The following is a 17,908-nucleotide window of genomic DNA, read 5'->3' as shown; positions in this document are numbered from 1 at the left end:
GGGAATCAAATAGCACATTAAAATCTGTGCTTAATGGAAGTCCCCTCTATCAAATTAGACCAGTGGTTCCAAAAGTTTTTGAGCTTGCAATGCACTAAGGCAATTATTAAAATGCGCGGCAAATTTTTACAAAACATTATAATCATAATTTAATACTCTACGTTAATACTCTACTAGGCGATAAGTGGTTATTATCGTATTGCCAATTTTCACGAGGATAGTGTATATCTAAGTCTCGCATGCTTTATTTTTTTAAATAATAGTGTGTGAAAACTATTACTATATGACAGTATAGGTCGGTATTAAAATTTTTTAGATGTTTTCCGGCAACTATGACAGGTCGACCTACAAGATCAACTTATTTGCAAATCCGATTGAGATACAATATCTTCGTCTGCAAGTGGTTTCTTACAACAATAATGCCGCACTTCGAATGGAAGTTTTAACTTGTTAATACTAATAATACAAACTGCCTTACTTTGTTTTAAAATCAAAAGCAATTAGATCTGGGTTTAGTACCTGTTTCAGTTGCTTTCGATTTGTATGCTTTTGCAGTCAACGTAAGCCAGAAATATTAAAGATGCAACAAAAAATGTCCAAACAAAAGTTAAAATGCAGTGTCTATTCAAGAATAATGAAATACGCTGCACACTAAGAGCGAATTTATTCCGTTGGAACAACATTGATATATACGAATCCAGGATGTTTGTTGCGTTTTTAGAGATTTGCGCATATAGTTATTTGAGATGGCGTCAAAATTACGTTATAAAATGACATTTAAAGCAACGAATCATAAAAAACAGTTCATTTCTGTCGAACTGAATTTAAAAGGTGCCACTATAATCGGATCTAAATACATTCACAAAAAGCAAGAAAAATCCTTCTGTAAGTGTCTTGTTTTAATCCATTTTTCCCTGATCTTTTTTTATAAAGAACCGCAGGTGATTGTAAAGACTTTTTTATATGACGCAAAACCGATTTACAACAAACGGCTGAACGATTACAACAAACGGAACTTAGACGTTTAGAACAAAAGCAAGTTTTATAAGCATATAACAGTAATAAACGTCGGCGGGTAAGGTTGTCAGGTGAATACAGCATAACCATCTAGACAAGCAGCTGCGGCCCGCGGGTTTTAAATCTTCCGGCCCGCGGTATATTTGCTTAAATAAGCTAAAATATCGTTATTAGCAACAACTAACGAAATGGTTTTACGGATGATAATATAAACTTAAGTTTAATAATTCATGTTTTAAAAATCTTACAATGTATTTTGTTACATAAAATTTTTTTATTCGTTCCATATTAATAATAATTAGTCAATGAAGCCACATTACTTCAAACAACAAAGCAGACAATCACCAAAAATCTGTAAAGAAAGATACGCTACAAACTTGTGAAAATGAAAAGTAAATATTACATTTTTTCAGTATATCATGCTTAACTAAAAAGCATCGAAGATAGCATATTGGTTAAGGTTGTTTTGCTACCGCAATTAAAACACGATATTTAATTTTACTTACGATAAAAGTTACCGCAGGTCTAACTATGTTTTATCAATTAATTTCTATTAACTAGATAACATGCTATAAGTAAACAAATCTAATGGGTCCACGATAATTTTACTATCGGTACGTCGAAGAGTTGGCCTCATTTGTGCAGTTGGTAAATTTATGTTTTTTATGGAAGTTTAACTAACAAGGGAAAAAAATTTGGTTGCAAGTATATTTGGCTCGTTTTGGGAGAATATTTTCAGCACAAGAGTACTGTTAGTTGAACTTCGATTTTGTTATTTTGTAACCCTGTCTAGTACCACACTTCTTCGTAAGTGTTTTTATTATAGAATTGTGGTTGCGAAATTTTGGTTGCCGGTTTATTTCTACCGATCCTACAGTGTCAAAAGGGTTTTAATAGTCGGCGATACCCAAGTCGTATCACAGAAAGTACATTTAAACGAAACATTTCAGGTTTGAACAAAACTCTTTTATATAGAAGTAAGGATCATAACATAAAATTTAGACAAGATTTTTATCTAACACTACGTCACTCACTATAAAATCTTTAGGCTTACACAAGGACACATAAACTAACACTTAAACACGGACGTTTAAATTTCCATAGTTACTTAAATTGACGCCATTAAACGAAACACTGATTGCCTTGCTGTTCAACGGAGCAAACAACAGTTAGCGACAGTTTCGCTTTTCACATTTTAAATGTCGCTCTGCTATTATAGCGTTTTATGGTTACTAGGGTCAACCTATTATTAAACGTAAACAAGTCAAGCTATGGCGGAGTGTAAAAGATGGTCGCATTTTATGTTTAAAATGACAATTTTAAACAAACAAAAAAACAACGATAATTTAATAGCCTGGGTCTATAGATAATGTCAATAGAATTCTAGCAAATACTTCTAATATTTAATCAGAATCAAATAGGATAATCAAAATGCCATCAAGGTTGACCAAATATTGACAAACATCAAGGCGCGCATAAAGGTTTTACACTTTACATCGTTTTCGGTAATTTTAACATTATTTTTTTATAACTATGCGACTATTTGCATTATACAAAAATACATCTCTCATTTTTATACAAATCTCTCATTTTTTTATTTTTTATTGGATCTGTTTGAATTTGCGCAATGACTGATACAATTATGTTTAGTCTTGCTAATGGTCATACCTATACAATTCCAGAAGTTACACCATTACTCCAAGTATGCAGAAGTTCCCTCTTCTCTATCATCAGTCTGTCTGTAACCAACCAATCCGAGTTTACCTTTGCTCAGTTCAAGGTCAACTTTAGCGACGGTATCGCTTGTGTCGTAAACACGCGCTCTTGCAGCTATACTAAGCGCCGACGAACTTTCTCGCCTAGATGTGCCGGCAGCATCTAAGCTTGTTTGAGCCACCAAGCCTCCCGATGCGGTGATAGGTGCGGGTTGTCTTGCTGAACTGGCTTCAACCAGTTCGATCTGGACACGGTCGTGCTCGTTGTAGCCACCAACGTTGCCGGCGTACGATCCCTGGTTGTCGGGCCTGGGCAGGTAGTAACGCCCTCGGTTTGAACAAACGTCAATGAAAACACGTCGAACTAAGGAGCGTACTTGAGTTGAACGAACGCAGAACATCAAAACAGCAGAAAGGCCCTAAAATGCAAACAACACGTCGAATTAAGGAACGTACTTGATTTGAACGAACGCAGACATCAAAACAGCAGAAAGGCTCTAAAATGCAAACAACTAAATTACAATATATTAATTGACTAATAGTTAATATTTGAATAATTCACCTGACAATAGCAGCGTTTGTTATTTACATTTTATTTTGTTATTACGATTTAGGATTAATACTAAGCACTTTAGAAATAACACGAATTCCAAATCGTATATCTACTACATTAGAACTTACCAACAAAATACAAAAAACAGCAAACAAGTGATCTAGGGTCGTGTAGTAAAGCAATCCGAACTGATCGGAAACAACACGAGCACAGCCAACAGCCCAAGTAACACCGAAGAGCGTTGTGAAGATGAGCATATGCGAAGCCAAGTGTTTGGATTCGGTGAATTGCGTCATGTAGCCTTGGAAGATGACCTAGGCATAATAAATTGTGTGACCTCACATAATTAAAGTTGTTTAAAGAAAACACTTTAACAATAATTTTGACTTGGTTACCTCAGTTTTGTCGTGATTGATTGTAATCTCCTTGGTCGCAACAAGAGCCGACATTAGGCCAAACAAGTAAAGCAAACCCGCTGGAATCGCAAAGCCAAAGTACAATGCAGGTCCCTGGAAGAGGCATGAATCTTTTCCGGCGTATGTACTCAAACTTAGCACCGTCTTACCTTCAACTATGCAAAACAAAATACTAATAAGTATAGTTAGTCGTGAGACTCGTGACTATTGTTTATCTTAGTGGTAGGCAAACTGTAGGCCGCGGCCCAATCGTGGGCCACAGAGCCATTTTAAGTGAGTCATTTTTGAATAGATTAGTGTTATAATGTAAGCTATTTTGAATAGCTTAGTGTTATAATGTAGTTGTGGGCCGCGTGTCGCACATTTATTGCGCCTTATTTTAAAACTTGGTGTGGCATAGAATTTTTAAATTGGCTCAACTTGGAACGGCCCACGCCCCAAATGTGGTCCTGGGAGCCTGTCGAACTATATTTTTGCCAATATAAACTATATGTAGGAACGCTAAACACGGATCTGTTGATTATCTTCAGTAGAAAGAGAGTGGCCCAAATAATAGATAAAAGATTAATTCTTTTACTGCACTGATGATGGCAAAAGAAATTGCCGAAACGTTTGCTAATAAAAGAATGAATCTTTTATCTATTATTTGGGCCACTCTCTTTCTACTGAAGATAAACTATATGTTATTGAAAATTTTCGCGCGTATATTCTTCGTTTTATAGTGTGTTTTACATTATGATATTGCAGTGTTTTGGGCACCAAGGCGCTGTGTTATATTTCACTTTAAAATACAATACCCTGAATCTGCCACTTTTCGTAGTGGTTTTACGTACTTTGGGCCGCGACAAAAAAAGTTTGCCGACCACTGGTTTATCTTATGATTCAATACCAATTGATCGACATCTTATTTAGATCAATATATGTGAAAGCTATTCGCAATTTTGGACATTATTAGCTCTGTTCAAATGAAAATAAGAAAAACAAGATATTTAAACCAGCGTATAGTCACAAGGCACACACTTTTATATTTGACTGGTTTTACGTAATGCGGCAACAAGCAGTTTGACAAAATGTGCGTTTCCTACCATATTTAGTAAGAGGTTCAAATATTCCAACAAATGCAGCAATGACCACGATGCTCACCACAACACAAGGCACAAAAACAATGACGGAAAATCTATAAAAACATTTGTGAAAGAATTTATAGTTGATTTTATAAAATCAAAATAATATAGTTTTTAATGATTATACTCGTGATTATACTCAAAAGCGAATACTATTGCACATAAATATTCACCCAACCAGTCGACATGGGCAAAAATAAATATTAAGAATTCTATTTAAAAAAAAGCACAATCATTCTATATAACCACATATTATTCGCTATCTGCGTGGACACTGCTAATGTTTTATTTACAACAAATATCTTGCGGTAATTCAAAAGAGTTTGGTACCATTTAATCAGCAACAATAGAGGTAGTAATTCCAATTTGGTATGACTGCTGGTTTGGAATATATACCATATATTATTATGTCCTAGTGCTACTATAAGCTACCTGATATACGATACGTATAAATAAAATATACTGTAATTTATTCAGTTGTGACTATGCCAAATGATCTTAACAATAAGCCACAACTTACTTGTACATAGCTTTACGGCGTCGTTGCTGCTCGCAATGTGAGTAAAGCAATATCCAGTTTAGCGGCCATTCCACGTTGCGATATGCGACGTAACAGGCCAAGCATACCCAACCGAATGATATCAAGAGGAAAATGTTTTGAAAGGCCGCAAGGGCTAGGCAATTAGGTCTTGGTAAAGTTCCCCACGTTGTGTATGATATAAGAAATAGCATAAACGCAATCAACGAGCTGAGACTGATTTGCAGAATGAGGTGGGACAAGGGATTGGAACGTAAGTCCCTGTAAAATTAATTACAATTGGCATTATCCAAGAAAAATTAGAAAAGTTTTTGGTTTTTGCCACCTGTTCAAAAATTAAATTCAAATTACCTGAAAGAAATATGCACAACAACCACGATGAACAAACAAACTACCAGAATTGTGTTTCCAACAATGGAACTTGTTGTTGGTGGAGTAGATGGAAACGTTATCTATAGGTAGGAGTTACAACGTAAAAACATAGCAACAGCAAAAACGATTGTTAAACATAATGCTAGTTTAATATGGACTACATACAAGTGCCCGCGTTTCTCCTAATTAGTATTTGCTCTAGTGTATAGGGATTTACTGTTTGAAAAAAGGCTTTCGGTTGCGGAAAGTTAAAATATTTAAACTTTGACGCTTTAGGTTAGAAATAAGGAAATTTGCCTTTAACGCTGGCAACGCGTCGGTTGGGTGTAAACTGTACGACGCTATAGTGATTTGCGACAGACACCAACGCCAACGCCAGAAGCAAAACGCGCCCAGTGTGAACCAACCTTAAGGCGTTTTTGTTAACTGGATTGTCACTATCTAGTTATGTCCGTTGTGTTTTTTATAGCATGAAAGGACCACAGTAACAAGATGGAGTATACATGGTTGGTTTTTGTTTAGAAGCTGAGTTACTTTCGTATAGAAGCTAAAAATTGAGTTTTTAAGGTTTATAACGCACTGCTTTCCATCTCCAACTATGGCTGAAATGCTTTATATGCTTCTTGGTAACGGTTATTGCTTCAAAACGAATAACATCGGAATATTATATTTGTAACTTTGAAATAATAGACTGCGATGGGACCCTGATTTCCAAAAGACATGATACGTAGATTTTTCCAAAGAATCTTTTACGAAAATTCCAAATTAAAAAATAAGAAATCTTACTTTAGTGAAAAGAGCGAAAGACGTTAAATGATTGGTTTCGCAGGTCTGGGTAGACGATGAAACGTCGGATACCGCTTTAACACCGGTAGTCGAAAACAGATTTGTCGTCAGGTCAAGAAACGCGCATACAGAACTGATACTGATGCGTCCGGTAGCCTGTAACATGAAAGCGATTTCATACGATTGTTGCAAAAACACGTTTTTAACTATTAAAAAAATACCATGTTTAAACAGTTCAAAGTATAATATGTTTGTTGCTATTGTTTTATTCCTAGCACCTTATTTAGTCTTTAAATGTGAAAAAGGAACTTAATACTCTTTACACTGTATAGCTAAAGTTTTATATTGTAACTTAATAAAACCTTAAAAGAAGTTTATTATCAGTTATCAAAAAAAAATGTTATACCTAACATACTGATATTGACTCGCAAAGCGTCAGGTGCGCTGCAATATTATCAAACTATAAATGTACAACGGGAAACACAAAAGAACACCTATAGTACGAGGGAGAAACTTAGGCCTGCACGATATTTATGACATTATAGCTGCGAAAAAAAAAATAAAAAATTTCACCCCATAATTTCTTTAATATTTGAAGGTTTTGGTCCTATACCAGTTTTGGTCGTAAACTATTGTATTTAATTAAACTCTTATATAAATTAGATCATGATACCGTTGCACTGTTCATTTATTACTAACGTGGTATGATTGTGAAATAGGAATAATAATGGCGTGGACGTTGTTCTATTTTTAGATAATACCGAATTTAGCTTTACTCTGACGTAGACGCGATTCTAACTTATGTCGTATTGCTGAAGTCCGTGCAAAGCCCACTCCCAATCAGTTTCCTTTTGCCCACTTAAAAATAATGTAGGCTACCAATGTTGCCGTAAGCCAGTAATAAATGGTTACACCAATAGCTAGAAATTGCAGCCATTAAAGATTATCATTTTAGCCCTGTCTCATATTATCCCTATTTTAAACTTTTTCTTCCCAGGTTGTCCTATTTTGGTGTAAAAATAGAGTTATTATCAATGCTTTAAAATTATTTATCCATGTAAGCCTATGTTGGCACCCAAATATAGTTTGTCATAGGCCTCCATTAACTGCCTAACTACTGGGTTAAAATAGCAGAAAATATGCGTGTCACATTAATAAGAAACAATCGTGACTACGTAAGAGCTTGTTTTTTCAAAATCACCGACTGGGTGTAAACAAAAGAGTATACTGTACCAACATAACGGTAGTTCACCTTAAACTTTTCGGAATACCTTTTCGTTCGATGTTTAGGTTTATTATTACCTGCTGAAATAGTTGTCGGGACTGTGCTACACTGTTGCTCACGTCCCAGTCAATCTGAATAGGGTTGGTGAGATTAGAAATTAAGCTTTGAGTCGTCGTCGAACCAATCACAATTGACACCACAGAGCCTGAAAAGATTTTGCGTTGGAATTAAATTTATATCGTTGTTATTCTTGTAGGCCTTCAATTTTAAAATTGGTGCAGAACCGTGACCTTATTTTATCTAAAGCAATCGTTAATAATCGCCCCTCCGTTAATTTATTTTTATTTGAACAGTTGGCAAACTACATTTATGCCAACTTTAACTGGGTAACCGCAAGAATTTTGCTAGCTATTTTATTGCCCGATTGGAAAAACGCTGTAAGTATAGAACCTAATACTCTAGCTCTAAAATTACATTTCATGCCAACTTACAATGTCACAACTTACATTTCATGAATGCCTTTGCTGCTTCTTGGTAACTGCTACAAGTTTAGCGTGGTACATCAGAGTATATAGGTTTTGTGTTATGTGATGGGCAAAACTAACCCTAGCGGCAGCGTGTTTCTAAACCGTACAAGTAGTCTAAAGTTTGGAGGAAACCTAAGTGTTTCACTATCGTAAAAAATACTAAAGAATCAAAAGTTGTGAATAGCAACGTCAACATGTGTTCAGAATAGTGTTTCTTTTTTCAAAGGTATAATCAGGTCAAAAAGAGACAACAAAACAATGTTTACTTCTGATGTCTTTTTACTGCCTCATGCAAACTCATACTGACCTGTCAAAACTCCTGAAGAGTTTGGTACTGTGGACGGAAATACCGAAGTGTTATTTATCACCACTGCAACCACCTTAACGCTACCTCCGGAAACGGATGACAGAGCCGAATCGGATATAGCCACGGAAATAGAGGAGCCAGGAAGAGCAACTGATAAACTTCCGGACTCCGGTTTCGGTTTTGCCGTCAAATAAACGGACACGTCACCCTGAATAATTTGCTTTATACCTAAAAAACATTTTTTTAAGTATATTGCGCGCATGAACCCTTGCAATATTGGAAAGGCAGACTTTATATCGAAAATTGTACAGGAAGGAGCCTAACCTGGTTAGCACATACTAGAAATATTTTAAAACATGCTATTCTTTTACCAATTAAAGATATGTTAAATAAGTGTTTTTGCGTGAGGCAAAAGATAATCATAATTCATCTCAGATGGAAGTATTCTTTAGACTTTCCTATCTTTGCCAAAGTCAGAAATATATTTAGCCACAAAATAAGGCATCGTTAGAATTAGATTCATTCGAATTAAGAGACTAATGATGCCTTGTTTTGTGGCAAAATATATTTCTGTTTTAAATAACTAAAACTTATTAATGCTGACTTTGACTAAGACAGAAAAGTCTTAAGAATATTTGCTCCAATTTGAAGTCGTTGTCGTCATTTACGTGTAAGGGCGAGGAGATATCTTCTTATGTTACACATTCAGTTTCTCATTTCAGATGTTTAAAATCTTTACCTACCGGTAACATTTTGTTTAAAGGCAAAAACTTCCACAACAGCCAACATTTTGCCTGCCAAAGCTATCTCGGTTGAGTTCACAAAACTGCTTTGCATGTTGACGAAAGTGCCAATCACTAAAATCAGTTCCAAATCAGTTGTCTAAACACAAAAGCTTTTTTAAATTAGAAATAAATATCACAACTTGACATCGCGATTTACCATCGTTCAGTTGTCTGGTTAGGTTATGCCACATTGGTTTGTAACTTTGAGTGAGCAATAAATTACGAAGTGAGCAATAAATTACAAACCAATTATACCTAACTTTTCTAATATATATATAGATTTCAAGCCTTGTCAATAAGTGACCGGAGCAAATAGAGCCAAGTGTAGCAAATTTAAAACTAATCTATGCAAAAAAGTGTATTTTTGTCTTAAATTTTGGTGGGACAACTTTTGCCGTCGGCTGTACAATACGTATCATATTGCAACATAACTCACAGCCACACCAAAAACTAAATTGTGTTAAATACGCTGCCCCATAATGTTATGTATGTATTTTTACTTTTAACTTAAGAGATTTTTTAATTTTATTTTTTCTTATATTACGAATCTGACTTACCAGGTTAACCGAATCGGCTGAATTCTGTAGAATGTTTATAATTTGCACGATGTCAACAACAGTGACATTTCCAGCAGTTGTCAAAGTATAAATGGTTGAAGTGGTGACTGCAACTGTTGTATTTTTCTAATAAAAAAAAGAATGTTAAAAAATTAACATGAAACATCTGAAATAAACCAATCTATTAATGAATTACTAATTTTTACAAAACTAAAAGTTGAATTAAAGTAATCATGTTTGTAAAGCTATTTTATGCAACTAAAAATATTTTACTAAAACTGATATACGCTTTCAAAAAATGAGTTAGTGTAAGTGCAAGTAGATTTGTCTTGTTCAAAATGGCGTGTTTATTTAAAAAAAGTATAATTACCAAAGAAATTAGGGTTGTGGCGACGGTAGCATTGCAAGAAACGAAGGTTCCCAATTGCCATACTCCTCCTGCTGTACACTGACCAATTGCAACAGCACGACCTGTGAAATTAAACGCGGAAAATCTAAATCCAGTATTGTCGGAAAATATGTAAAACTGTCTAATTAGTTGTTAAAAATTTAAAGATAAAAATAAAGATAAGGTAAAGGTGTACACTAATAAAGATTTAATCCGGTAAAATTCTGTTCTATATGGTAAATGTAACAAATAAAGTGTATAATTTATAATGCAATTACTTTTTTACTTACCGTTCGAGCATTTTTCTATCGAAAGCGCCAACTGTCCGATGGTCGTTACAGGAAGGGTAAATGTTCCGTTTACATCAAACGTTGTATTTAGGCAAATAGTAATTGCCGTAGTTGGAATCGTTATTGAGTTAGAATTGCTCGTCGCAGCAACTGTACTGCTCGGAGCGGTGAATACGGTAGAACTCTGCTTAGTAGCTATTTCTCCAACGGATGTTAAAACTGAAGCGGTAGATTTGTACGAGCTGGTTGCTTTAGTGTTTGGTTTAGTTACCGCAGGAAAGGTTGTCTGGTCAATGTTAGACTCCCCAGTCGTTGCTGTATAGGTGATTTCGATGATTGCTTCTGGAGATGTCAATGTGGTCATGTTGTTTGTGGTAACAGAGGATGCAACATCAACAGCAGCGCTGGTAGCCCCAGTGGGGATTTTCGATATTTTATTTTCAGAAGCTGTTGCTGTGACAAGACTAATTGTTGTTGATGGGCTTGTAGGGCTTACGCTTAATTCACTGACAGTTTCTGCAGCGGTCGAAATAGTGGCAGTAGTTATAGCGATGGTTGCTGGTTCAGCGCTCGTTAATGCAGTGGTTGTCACTTTGCCATTCGTTACAGCGATGGTTGCTGGTTCGGCGCTTGTTGATGCAGTAGTCGTCACCTGGCCATTCGTTACAGCGACGGTTGCTGGTTCGGCGTTCGTTGATGCAGTAGTTGTCACCTGGCCATTCGTTACAGCAAAGGTTGCTGGTTCGGCGTTAGTTGATGCAGTAGTTGTCACCTGGCCATTCGTCACAGCGACGGTTGCTGGTTCGGCGTTCGTTGATGCAGTAGCTGTCACCTGGCCATTTGTTACAGCGATGGTTGCTGGTTCGACGTTGGTTGATGCAGTGGTAGTCACCTGACCATTCGTTGCAGCGATGGTTGCTGGTTCGGCGCTCGTTGACGCAGTAGTTATCACCTGGCCATTCGTTGCAGCGATGGTTGCTGGTTCGGCGCTCGTTGACGCAGTAGTTATCACCTGGCCATTCGTTACAGCGATGGTTCCTGGCTCGGCGCTCGTTGATGCAGTAGTTGTCATCTGGCCATTCGTTACAGCGATGGTTGCTGGTTCAACGTTGGTTGATGCAATAGTTGTCACCTGGCCATTCGTTACAGCGACGGTTGCAGGTTCGGCGCTCGTTGATGCAGTAGTTGTCACCTGGCCATGCGTTATAGCGATGGTTGCTGGTTCGACGTTGGTTGATGCAGTGGTGACCTGACCATTCGTTACAGCGATGGTTGCTGGTTCGGCGTTCGTTGATGCAGTAGTTGTCACCTGGCCATTCGTTACAGCGACGGTTGCTGGTTCGGCGTTCGTTGATGCAGTAGCTGTCACCTGGCCATTTGTTACAGCGATGGTAGCTGGTTCGACGTTGGTTGATGCAGTGGTGGTCACCTGACCATTCGTTGCAGCGATGGTTGCTGGTTCGGCGCTCGTTGACGCAGTAGTTATCACCTGGCCATTCGTTACAGCGATGGTTCCTGGCTCGGCACTCGTTGATGCAGTAGTTGTCACCTGGCCATTCGTTATAGCGATGGTTGCTGGTTCGGCGCTCGTTGATGCAGTAGTTATCACCTGGCCATTCGTTACAGCGATGGTTCCTGGCTCGGCGCTCGTTGATGCAGTAGTTGTCATCTGGCCATTCGTTACAGCGATGGTTCCTGGCTCGGCGCTCGTTGATGCAGTAGTTGTCATCTGGCCATTCGTTACAGCGATGGTTCCTGGCTCGGCGCTCGTTGATGCAGTAGTTGTCATCTGGCCATTCGTTACAGCGATGGTTGCTGGTTCAACGTTGGTTGATGCAGTAGTTGTCACCTGGCCATTCGTTACAGCGACGGTTGCAGGTTCGGCGCTCGTTGATGCAGTAGTTGTCACCTGGCCATGCGTTACAGCGATGGTTCCTGGCTCGGCGCTCGTTGATGCAGTAGTTGTCATCTGGCCATTCGTTACAGCGATGGTTGCTGGTTCGATGTTGGTTGATGCAGTAGTTGTCATCTGGCCATTCGTTACAGCGATGGTTGCTGGTTCAACGTTGGTTGATGCAGTAGTTGTCACCTGGCCATTCGTTACAGCGACGGTTGCAGGTTCGGCGCTCGTTGATGCAGTAGTTATCACCTGGCCATGCGTTACAGCGATGGTTGCTGGTTCGACGTTGGTTGATGCAGTGGTGACCTGACCATTCGTTGCAGCGATGGTTACTGGTTCGGCGCGCGTTGATGCAGTAGTTGTCATCTGGCCATTCGTTACAGCGATGGTTGCTGGTTCGATGTTGGTTGATGCAGTAGTTGTCATCTGGCCATTCGTTACAGCGATGGTTGCTGGTTCAACGTTGGTTGATGCAGTAGTTGTCACCTGGCCATTCGTTACAGCGACGGTTGCAGGTTCGGCGCTCGTTGATGCAGTAGTTCTCACCTGGCCATGCGTTACAGCGATGGTTCCTGGCTCGGCGCTCGTTGATGCAGTAGTTGTCATCTGGCCATTCGTTACAGCGATGGTTGCTGGTTCGATGTTGGTTGATGCAGTAGTTGTCATCTGGCCATTCGTTACAGCGATGGTTGCTGGTTCAACGTTGGTTGATGCAGTAGTTGTCACCTGGCCATTCGTTATAGCGACGGTTGCAGGTTCGGCGCTCGTTGATGCAGTAGTTGTCACCTGGCCATGCGTTACAGCGATGGTTGCTGGTTCGACGTTGGTTGATGCAGTGGTGACCTGACCATTCGTTGCAGCGATGGTTGCTGGTTCGGCGCGCGTTGATGCAGTAGTTGTCACCTGTCCATTCGTTACAGCGACGATTGCTGGTTCGGCGCTCGTTGATGCAGTAGTTGTCACCTGGACATTCGTTACAGCGACGGTTGCTGGTTCGGCGCTCGTTGATGCAGTAGTTGTCACCTGTCCATTCGTTACAGCGACGGTTGCTGGATCGGCGCTCGTTGATGCAGTAGTTGTCACCTGTCCATTCGTTACAGCGACGGTTGCTGGTTCGGCGCTCGTTGATGCAGTAGTTGTCACCTGTCCATTCGTTACAGCGACGGTTGCTGGTTCGGCGTTCGTTGATGCAGTAGTTGTCACCTGGCCATTCGTTACAGCGATGGTTGCTGGCTCGGCATTCGTTGATGTAGTGGTTGTCATCTTGTCATTTGTTACAGCGATGGTTGCTGGTTCGGCGCTCGTTGATGCAGTAGTTGTCACCTGGCCATGCGTTACAGCGATGGTTGCTGGTTCGACGTTGGTTGATGCAGTGGTGACCTGACCATTCGTTGCAGCGATGGTTGCTGGTTCGGCGCTCGTTGATGCAGTAGTTGTCACCTGTCCATTCGTTACAGCGACGATTGCTGGTTCGGCGCTCGTTGATGCAGTAGTTGTCACCTGGACATTCGTTACAGCGACGGTTGCTGGTTCGGCGCTCGTTGATGCAGTAGTTGTCACCTGTCCATTCGTTAGAGCGACAGTTTCTGGTTCGGCGCTCGTTGATGCAGTAGTTGTCACCTGTCCATTCGTTACAGCGACGGTTGCTGGTTCGGCGCTCGTTGATGCAGTAGTTGTCACCTGTCCATTCGTTACAGCGACGGTTGCTGGTTCGGCGCTCGTTGATGCAGTAGTTGTCACCTGTCCATTCGTTACAGCGAAGGTTGCTGGTTCGGCGTTCGTTGATGCAGTAGTTGTCACCTGGCCATTCGTTACAGCGATGGTTGCTGGCTCGGCATTCGTTGATGTAGTGGTTGTCACCTTGTCATTTGTTACAGCGATGGTTGCTGGTTCTGCGTTTGTGGATGTAGTGGTTGTCACCTTGCCATTCGTTGCAGCGATGTTTAATGGTTCGGCACTCGTTGATGCAGTAGTTGTCACCTGGGCATTCGTTACAGCGATGGTTGCCAGCTCGGCGTTAGTTGACGCAATAGTCATTGTTTTAATATCGTTCGATTCAGGAGTTGTTGCTTCGACGTTGTGTGGTGCTATACTTGCAGTTACAGTATCTGTTAATGCATAAGTTGCTGTTTTAACTTTGGTTGACCCAGAAGAGGTTTCATCGCCAATAGTTAATGCAATTGGTGTTGATTCGGCGTTGGTTGATGCAGGAGGGGTTGCTTCGACATTAATTAATGCAGCTGTTGTTTGGAGCTCGACTGATGTAGAACCTGTTTCTTCAACATTATCTGCCGTACGGTCTGTTGCATGGACAGATGTTGAAACAAGGGTGGTGGCTGAACTGATTGTTGCTTTTACAGTGGATTTTACAGAAGTGAATGTTTCTGTATAAGTGGGTGTAGTCGCTGTTGGTTCGATATTTATTGATGTACTTTCTATTATATTGCCAGTTGTTTTGAAATCGGATGTTGCAACATTTGTTGTTTCGTGGGTGGTTTCTGCAATATCCGGTGCTTTAAAACTGGTTGTCTCGACAGTAGTGCCTTCTAGTGTTCTCGAAGGATCTTCTGTATTTGTAGTTGTGATAACTGTTGTAGCGGCATTCGTTGTCGGAGAAACTACGGTTAGTGTACTGGGGGTTGGATTAATTTCGCCTACCGTTTCTTCGGTTGTTCCTGAAACAAATTCGTTAAGCGTGTTTTTTGAAGCACTTGTATAAATAGTTTCTGGTTCGGTTGACTGGGAGGTTTCCGTTGATCCTTCCACGAATTCACCCAAAGTACTTTCTATTATTCTACTTGTAAGTTCTGATCCAAATGTGTTGGTCATCTCATTTATGTTATTACTCATGGTGGTGGTTTGATAGCCAACTTCTGTTGTTGTAAATAAGTCTAGTGTAGTTTTTTCCAATGTAGATTGGGATGCTGTTAACACAGAAGTTAGTGTATCAAGATTCGCCATTTGGCTGACCTCTTCAATTACAGTTGTGCCGACCACTTGCGTGGTATCTAAAGTTGCCCCCGGCCTTGTTTCTGTACCTCCAGTGGTCAATGCATCTTGGAATGTTGTTGTGTCAGCCTCCTCAAAAGGTAATGTAACTAAACTTGCCACTGTTGAATCGGTGCTACCGTTGCTAACGGCTGCAATTAAATCTACGTTAACTGGAACACTAGTGGTAAAAAGTTCTTTAGAGTCGCTTGATGTCAAACTAACGGTCGTTTTAGAATCAAGTGTGGACGTGAATCCGTCGCCGGACCATAAACCCTTCCAATCTGTAGTGCTTGTATTTGTGTCTAATGTAGAGTACGCAAACGTACTAGTTTCTGTAGTTCCCGTATACAACGCTTGAATTTCGGTGCTTATCGTGTTCTCTCCGGTAATATTATGTATAACAATGGACGCCGTGTCGTCTGTTTCAACTGGAATAGCCGTAGTATTCATGAAGAGATCGGTTGCTGATATTGCGGTTGCTAAAACATATTACGTAGTTTATTTATCAGTTTCTATTATCTATTATCACATGGTGCTTTTAGTATTATCACACCATGATTTAGAGAATAAAGATCCAAAAACATGAGCACTGTGTTTTTAATCGAATTTAAATAGGCCTATGTTTGTTCTTTTAAAATAAAGCCCTTACTTTCTAGTCCGCTGCTTTCCATTGTTCTAGGATCTAAAAACATTACATATTTAATTAGGACACTGTTATTATCAGTCTGATTAGCGCGGAAATATGGATACATTGGATACATTTGAAATATTCGATCTTGTTTTGTGGCGTCATAGTATGACGTCATATTGCGTGATTTAATATCCTATTTTTGACCTGGTCCGCCCCAAATATTTTATGTTTCTCATGCGGCCCGCGGTAATAAATAATTGCCTGCTGTAGACAGTACTTTAGAGCCGAGTATCAATCTTGTCTAATCAAGTAACCTACAGTTAAATCGTTCCCAACCTGGGTGTCGTGAACCCCAAGATGTCGTAAGAGGTTCTCAGGGTTTTCGCCTTATACAATTTTAAAAATCATCAAAAAAGTAAAATGTTATATGATGATTGTAATCTGGTTTTATACACCCAAATGAATGAGTAGCGTAAGTTTCAGAAAATTGCTAAAGTGGGTGGCGAGAATAAAAAGGTTGGGTAACAGTGCTAAAATGTATAGCACCACAGCCAAAATATCGAAATTGTTTGTTTTTATCATTGTTTGTCATTGCCAGATTCCAATCAGTATTATTGTAAGTTATTTGTTAAACTATAATAGATGCGATTATATCATGTTTTGATCGATGGCTATTCTGACTTTGTTATAATTTGGGGACAAAATATATAATATATGGCAAATGAAACTTACTTACTTTGTCGTTTGAACATGTCTATCAAAATCAGCTCGATGTAAACCAGTATACCGAGCACGAGCAACTTTTGTGTGCATCCCAAATTAAAATTTAGCCAATACAAACCAAAAAACGCAATTTTTTTTCGCGCTTCGCGCCACGAGGAATTAACTTTTCTATTTTTATGCTGTCTGAGTGATAATGTATTTGAAAAATACGGAATCGTTGTAGTACTATTGTTTAATATCTAAGTGTGGCACAAGGCACAGGACAATTACCATAGGGGGAGCGGTAGAAAAAAGGTTAAGAACCAATCTTCTAAAACAAGTGGTACGCGTGGCAGTACAGAGCGTCCAAGTGGTACGAGATCGTAAAAAGGTTGGGAACCCCTGCTTTAAGGGAACCCGTTGGTATGGTTAATTTAAAGTTAGGGGTCCGTAAGCTTGATATTTTTCAAAGGGGTCCGGGACTAAAAAAGGTTGGGAACAACTGAACGAACAAATAATTTTTTGATTTAATTACAGGGACAAATTATTTTCTGATTTAGGATAAATCGTACAACATCTAAATAGGAATGTTATGATGTTTCGATTAGGTTACATCATAAAATAATTTGTCCCTTTAAATTAGATCGGAAAATGTATTTGTCTCTCCAAATTAAATCGGAAAGAATTACATTACATAACTTAACGCATGTGGTATACATGGCGTATTAAAATTATTATAATTTAATTTCTTCCTTAAGTTAAAATAAAACTGGTTTGCGTTTAGGCGTATGCTCCCTGTTCAATTGAAAATTGGCTTTATTACGTAAAATTTCAGCAATCTTTCTTTTTAGATGTTTACTTAACGTGGGTTCTTTCTTGTGCCGTTCTCAGGAAAAAGGTCAGTTAAAAAAAGTTACTTAGGTGCACTTCAGTCAAGTAAGGTCATTACAGAAATCTTGCTTACCCTGCGCTAAGGCAAATGCTGCCATTATGGTTGTCAGAAAGACAACGTAGAAAGTCATCCTTTGAACATCCAAAAACATCTTTATGACGTCTTTCAATAATCTCTATATTTCTTCGTAAC

At 39.1% G+C, this 17,908-nt stretch overlaps 1 protein-coding gene across 1 annotated transcript; it reads right to left on the bottom strand.

The window, feature by feature from the left end:
- Positions 1 to 688: 688 nt before the first annotated feature.
- On the bottom strand, positions 689 to 17,908 carry LOC146145154 (uncharacterized). Its single transcript, XM_083390493.1, has 15 exons — positions 17,789 to 17,908; positions 16,141 to 16,173; positions 10,601 to 15,970; positions 10,293 to 10,393; positions 9,923 to 10,048; positions 9,324 to 9,462; positions 8,581 to 8,808; positions 7,824 to 7,951; positions 6,522 to 6,677; positions 5,715 to 5,815; positions 5,346 to 5,624; positions 4,787 to 4,878; positions 3,681 to 3,856; positions 3,414 to 3,599; positions 689 to 3,151 (listed from the first exon to the last, which is right to left on the bottom strand). Exons 1-15 carry the CDS (start codon positions 17,865 to 17,867, stop codon positions 2,711 to 2,713), a joined length of 7,635 nt encoding a protein of 2,544 aa, XP_083246619.1. The 5' UTR covers positions 17,868 to 17,908; the 3' UTR covers positions 689 to 2,710.

This window comes from Ascidiella aspersa, chromosome 5, assembly GCF_963924565.1.
Source record: "Ascidiella aspersa chromosome 5, kaAscAspe10.2, whole genome shotgun sequence".
NCBI classification, from domain to species: domain Eukaryota; kingdom Metazoa; phylum Chordata; class Ascidiacea; order Phlebobranchia; family Ascidiidae; genus Ascidiella; species Ascidiella aspersa.
Note: the sequence above shows the minus strand (reverse complement) of the source record. Positions and strands in the feature narration are given on the sequence as shown.

What these genes read in the sequence shown, in the direction of transcription:
- LOC146145154 (XM_083390493.1), bottom strand. Translation starts at nt 17,867, where the DNA reads ATGTTTTTGGATGTTCAAAGGATGACTTTCTACGTTGTCTTTCTGACA. An exon ending in CAGCCGATTCGGTTAACCTG is followed by an intron (nt 9,463 to 9,922) that starts GTAAGTCAGATT and finishes TTTTGTGTTTAG; the next exon opens with ACAACTGATTTGGAACTGAT. An exon ending in CGCCGTAAAGCTATGTACAA is followed by an intron (nt 4,879 to 5,345) that starts GTAAGTTGTGGC and finishes ATGTTTTTATAG; the next exon opens with ATTTTCCGTCATTGTTTTTG.